Source organism: Corvus brachyrhynchos, unplaced genomic scaffold (genome assembly GCF_000691975.1).
Source record: "Corvus brachyrhynchos isolate BGI_N302 unplaced genomic scaffold, ASM69197v1 scaffold412, whole genome shotgun sequence".
Classification (NCBI taxonomy): domain Eukaryota; kingdom Metazoa; phylum Chordata; class Aves; order Passeriformes; family Corvidae; genus Corvus; species Corvus brachyrhynchos.
Window position 1 is genome coordinate 191,974 of NW_008236761.1, and position 6,408 is coordinate 198,381.

General features: G+C 46.8%; 1 protein-coding gene across 1 annotated transcript in view; it reads left to right on the plus strand.

Moving 5' to 3' along the window:
* SCAF4 (SR-related CTD associated factor 4) overlaps positions 1-6,402 on the plus strand; it is a 26,616-nt gene extending 20,214 nt beyond the window's left edge. The window contains exons 17-19 of the mRNA XM_017727086.1: positions 168-330; positions 437-517; positions 600-6,402. Of these exons, the coding sequence (XP_017582575.1) occupies positions 168-330; positions 437-517; positions 600-850 (495 nt within the window). The 3' untranslated portion in view covers positions 851-6,402. The remainder of the gene's footprint in view (positions 1-167; positions 331-436; positions 518-599) is intronic.
* The last annotated feature ends 6 nt before the right edge of the window (positions 6,403-6,408 follow it).

The following is a 6,408-nucleotide window of genomic DNA, read 5'->3' on the forward strand; positions in this document are numbered from 1 at the left end:
TTTTGTGTGCCAGGGCCCCCCCCCCCCCCCCCCCCACCTTGTTGCAGAGGAATTTGAGGTCGCTGAGGTGTCCTGGTGGAGCTGGACAAAGGCAGAGGTCCCCAGCAGGACAGAGAATCATTTGGGCGCTCTTGGGGTAACCCATCTTTCCCCTTCCTTTTTCCTAGGTTCCACCCCATCCGTCAGGGCCTCCCGTGGTTGGTGCACTCCAGCCCCCTGCTTTCACAGCACCTTTAGGAATCCCCCCTCCTGGATTTGCCCCTGGGGTGCCGCCGCCACCGCCGCCTCCATTCCTCCGGCCCGGCTTCAACCCGCTGCATTTACCTCCAGGTTTGTGGGGCTGCGCCAGCCCGGGCTCTGCTGGGCCCGGAGCTGCACCAGCTGCACGGGGTGCTGGGCCACGGGGGCACTCAGGGCTCTCCTGTGCTTTTTGTAGGATTCCTTCCTCCCGGGCCACCGCCTCCCATAACTCCTCCGGTCTCTGTCCCGCACACTCCGGCAGTGAACATCCCAAACTGTAAGTGTTGGGCCCTGTGGAAGGCAGGGATCCTGCAGGAATTGCTGGATGGTGTTCAATGTGTCCTTGCCTTGTTCCTCAGCTACAGCAACTGGTGGGAATGAGGACACTACAAAGGAGTCGAACGTAGGAAATCCCATCCCGACAGTAGTTTCTGGAGGCAGAGGGAATGCTGAAAGTACCGACACTTCCAAAATCTATGGCACTGTTCCACCTCCTGTAGCACCTACCAATGTCCCTGCTCCCGTCACCCAGGCTGTTCCACTCCTTGGTAAGTTCCTCTTGGGTAAGTTCTGCACTTCATTGTTCCCTACATTTAAAATACCATTTTGACTTGGCTACTGACTTACACTCCAGGGCAAAGGGAAGCACATTTTTCTCAACTTGCTGAAATTTCTGTCCTACTGTTGGCTTTGAAATCAGTTTTAGAGGCTTAGTTTTGCAGAGAAGGAGCAGTAAATAATTTTTATTATTGAAGATCTGTTTTCTGAAGAAACAAAGCCATAATGTGTAAGTTACAAATTCAAATGCTGTCCCACTTTTAACAAGTGAAGGTTTATATAGTGTAGAAAATGAACTTACAGCAGCACATCTGTATGACATAGTGACCAGGTTTTAGACTCAACTATTACATATATAAAATTAACATGCAGAGAAACTATTTTTGTGTGTTTTTGAAATCTCTGAGGATGGGGTACATTTTTTTTATGTAAGAAATAAATCATTTTAATAAAATAGAAAACCAAACCCTTTTATTCAGCCCTGCGGTAGGACAGGTTTTGAAACCTTTGTAAGAATATATTATTTAAATATTAGCAAATGGTTTTTTGACTAGCAAACCCAAGTTAATTGGGGGTAGGTTGTATAAATTACTTTTCCTAATACGACACAGACTTGGTCAGATTTTGACAGGGAGTGTGAACTGCCCCAGAGCTCTGCTAAATGCTTATTTTATGATGGCTTTGGATGGGCCAGTGTCAAGAATTTACTCAAAGACACTTGTTACCTACAGATTTTAGTGAGATTACTGCATTTATGGGATTTTAGGTCTCTAAATGAGAGCGTAAGAAATGAATGAAAAAGCTAATTTTGTGTTAGTGGGGTTCTGCCCAGAACTTTACAGTGATCACGGAAGAAAACCAAAGATTTGTCTCCCTGAGAGGTCACTGCTCTATTGGATGTGAGGGCTGAATTTTCCATCCATGACTAATGATTTATGTATCCTTCATGTTGAAAACTTGACAGAGACCCTTTTCAAAACAGAGAAAAGCTTAAGAAACTCTGTGTTGACACCATGGAGCCAGGGAATTTTGTTAGGAGTTGCAGAAATTCACACCTTCCCGCTGAACGACACTTTCTGTAAAGGTAGCACAGTATTTCCAGAGTTTTGGAGTTTCACAGGACTGTCTTGGACAGCATAACCTGAACTTCATATTCCAGGCCTTTGGAATGTATGAGGTTCCTCTGCCCTTTGCTGTGTGTCTGCACACATAACGAAAAGGTTTTAGAAAATGAAGACTGAACTAAATTAGACACCCAGATCAGTTCCTTGGCCAGCAGCTGCCTTGTATTCTTAAAAATACAAGGAAGCTGAATGTGAGAAAGTTGGAAATCAAGAACTACCCTTTGCTTTTGTTAACTCGTTCACTGAGGATTTGAGGCAGATAAAGTTCTCCATGTGGTCAGAGTGACTTCTGTCAGTGAGGGCAGGGGTTTTGAGCTCACAGAGCAGTCCTGGAGTAATGGCTGAGATCTGTGTGTTTGCCTAAGCAGTAGCATCTGATGTTGGGGAGTGTCTAATTTCAAGAAGTTATTTATAATTAAAGAGCTATGTAAAACCCGTCCTGAACATTCTGGAGTTGCAGGGCACTGTTCAATCTGATAAAAGAGACAGGAAAAGCAGAAGACACAGATTATAATATTTTATGCGATTAAAGATTAATGCAATTAAAAGGTTAATATCAGTTGTTATGGCTTTCAGCAGGTTAGCACAAATTAAACTTCTCAAAAGCACTTTGAGTCACTCATGCACTGGGTGTAGCTGTGCATGTGGGAGGCCAGAGAGTGTCCTGGGAAGGATGAGGAAATGTGCTCCGGGTACTTGGGCAGGATGGGAGAGCTCCTGCAGCAGGCTGGACTCAAGGGATGAAAATTGCTGGGACGAGGTTGTGGGAGAGATCCAAACTTCTTCTGGCCTGGGAACACTTCCTGCAATCCCTACAGAACACAGGAGCTCTTTGATAACTTCTGTAACTTCAAAAAATGCTGCTTCTCTCTCTGGGTTCAGCTTTTCTGTGGAAGACGTGTTACAAAGTAATTCTGAACGGATTATTGTAACATTTCATACCCTTTCATAAGTACTGTCTCAACTCCACTGATTTCCTTTGTGGCTCCACTGTAATTCCTTCATCCCTTCCAACCAGGACGTGGTTGTGCTTCAGAGGAGTGATGCCTCTTGGACATTGGGTCTGTATTTTTGGGTTTTTTTTCTAAAGCCCACCCTCAGGCTGTTGTGATTTAGTTGTGCCCTTGACCTCACTCTCTGCTGTTACACCTTGTTGTTCATGGGAACAGGACAGTCCAGGCTGTGATGGCTCAATGAGTGTGTGCTCAGGGAATTTAAAATGATCTGCAGAGCAGGTATTTGTAGGCTCCTTTGACGTGTGCCCGCTGCAAGAAATGACAGCCTTTAAATCCTTTGGGATTGGCCAGTGTGTTCCCAGCACTGAGCAAATGTTGTAACTCAGGCCAATAATAAACTGCAGATGCTGTATTTGTAATATTCAGATTCTGTGATGTATTATCCTGATGAAATACACCCTATAGCAGTTGTAGGTCCTGATCCTAGTGCTCTTTTTAGCCAAATTCTTACAAGGATCATAACAGGTAACCAAAGTTTAGTTATTCTGGAGTTCCCATCGAACTTGGCATTCACTTCCCGGTACTGCAAGCTCAGTTATTCTTCTTTGCTCCCCTGGCGGTTTGTTCTGAAGTGATTTCTGTAGTCTGCATTAAATCATAAAACACAAATGCAGCATTCTCTGAGCCCCTCAGACTGTGACTGTCACAAAATGTTGGGGTTTTTGGCAAGTTATTTCAGCTGTGACTCCATACTTAGGCCCTTTCGTTTAGGCTTCTTTCTTTAGTCTTGACCTGGTCTGAAAGATCCTGTATCAAACTCCAGCAAAAATCCACCAGACTTAAAACATGGTCCCTCTCTCAAGAATTCCCTGGCAGTATTTAACGTTCTAGCTGTAGGATGCCACATTCCCCGCTGGAGAACATGCGGAATGTTGTAGAGCAGCAGCTTCAAACTGGAGTGAAAACCTTATGCTGTTGTGCTGGATCCATGAGCTTTTGGCTTGTTCTGTGTGTTTCCATGAGGTTTGTGTGCTGGGACAGACAGAAACCACAGAGCTTCACCTGCTGGGTGGGAAGTGACGTAAGGGGTTGTGAGTTACTGTAACTGCTTACTGAGCAGAGTTTGTGTAAAAGTAAATCAGGTGTATCAGCACTGGTGACATGGGAATTATCCCAAGGGAATGTGGGCTTTGTCCAGCTGGGAGAGATGATGATCAGCTCTGGATCACAGTGACATGGAAATCTGGCTTCATACCTAATTTATCAAAGCAGTAAGGATGACTCCTGTGCCCTCTCTGGACAGAAGAGACTTGAGGCCAGCCAGAGCACTTGGGCTGTGTCGTAGGAGTCAAGTGATGAAATTTGGGACACTTTGGCGTGTGATGGTTGCTCCTCCGAAACCAGTAAAATCTGTTGTGAAGGCAAGGTGTGGTTTTGCACATTGGGACAGAGGAGCAGGTGTCAGGAGTGAGGGAACTGGCTCCAGCTGGAGAAGCTGGGTCAGGAAATCACCTCAGGCTTTCTCCTGGAGCTCAGGGAGTTCTTACCCAGTTACTCCAAAGTCAGGTACTTCCTAAACCAACAGAGGGCTTTAACTTGCCCCAGACATGGTGTGTCTGTACCATGAATTTCCCTGGGCATTTTCAGTAAACTGGGATGTGTTTCTGGACAGCTCTGTAAGTTTCTAATTGGTGCCTGATTTGTCAGCAGAGTGAGGAAACTCCAGTAGTTCTTCTACAGTTGCTTTAGCCTCAGCATTGAAGGAGGTTAATATTTAAATTTAAATAAAGAGTGTGCAGCTCTCTGGCCGATGCAGTTCAGAATGAAAGAGTTCCAGGTACCATTATGTCGCTTCAGTGCTGCAGTTTGAGTAGAAATAAGGCTGAGAAATTAAATGACTTGTACTTAGTAAATGTGAAACTTCTCTCACAAACCTCATGTTCATGCTCTTGAAACCCACATCTGCTCTGCTGCTTCTAAGCAGAAGCATAGGCTTAACTTCTTCAGCTCTGTAGTTCTCAGTTACTCAATTCTGTCTTGTTTTAATCTTCTGAGGAAAATTAAAAGGTGTTTGTAGCTACAAGAATGTCCCCAAACCTCAAAATCCTGGGAGACATCATTAACTATGTGTCTTGTGTTGTAAAATCTGTACTTCTGTCATAGGGCGAGTTTAAACTGGCTCATGACAGACCTGGTTATTGACCAGGAGGGGGAAGGGCTCTACATTTCAGAGGCAGGAAGGGGGAAGACTTGCTGTTGGTACTGGACCATTTCTCTCCAAGAGTGTGACCCATGGAGCTGTGTCTGACTGCTTGGAGGGGGAAGGGGAGAGGATAGCACAGACTGGAAGATGCCACACAAGTCTTCTCGCTGGCAAAACACCATTTCCTTCCGATATGAATTTATTTAAAGAGCGCTCAGGTGAAAAGGTTTCTGTCAAAGATGTCCCTAAAAGTCAGTGGTGCGGCGAGCAGGCAGCACAGAAGGCTCGGCTCTGTCTGGGGGACAAATGCCGAAGCCGGAGGAGGGAGGGAGAGAGGGACACCACGGCAGCTGAGGGGGAAATGGTGTGGCTGCTCATAAAGCTGCACCCACGTGCAGTTTTCACTGGTGGCACTAATTCCAGCGTGAATTTCCACAGTGTTTCCCATTCTGGTTTTACCCAGGCAGGGGCTGTGTTTCCAGGGCAGGAGGTGCTGGTGAGCAGGAGCAGATGGGAGCAGTGTGAGGGCTCTAGGAACACCGGACAGTGTTCCTGGTTCAGACTGAGGAGGCACCTGCCCAGGGGTGGGAAGGCCTGAGCTGGAGCTCAGAATTCCTCCTTCCTTCTGGCTCGTGTTGGTGTCTGGGAGCTTCGGGTTGAGCTTTATCTGACAGTGTGGTGGAGAGGGAGTTTTTTCCTCCTATGAAGAGTGTGGGAATAAAACTGGAAAGTAGTTGGTGCTTGGATATGTGCTATAAAGGATGAGACACTACTAAAAAAAATAGAATCCAGGAATGACCTGTTGTGTTTCCTTTTAGTTTACATGGCGAGGTTTATTCTAATGAAATGAATCTTTGTTGTGTCCCTTTTCTTTGGGATGGCAAATGGAGCTGTGCTCCAGCCGTATTCCAGCCTCCTCTCTGCTGCCTCTGTGCGTGAGCCTCTTGCTGATGCCCTGCGGCTCTGGGGTGTTCAGCTGCTGTTTGTAGCAGAGGGAAATGTTTCAATCTGGCGGGAGGGGGCGAGGTATTTTTGCCTGGAAGCAAAACAGCTGCAGAGGGCTGAGAGGGCGCCCTGACCTGCACAAGGGCAAAGGCTCTCTGCGAAGGAAGCCTCTGGGATCAGGGATGAGTTGCTGCCCTGGGCACGGTCATTGCTGCCAGCAGCACACAAAGGGGTGTTTGCGGCTGCTGCTGCCGGGGCAGTGCGTGGAGAGCACAGGAAGCTCCGCTCCAAGCTCCAGGGTGCTGTTTTCCCGGGCTCAGTGCAGGTTGGGTTTGAAGTTACGCGTGTTCCCCTCCTGCCAGCTTCTGACTGTCCCTTGTGT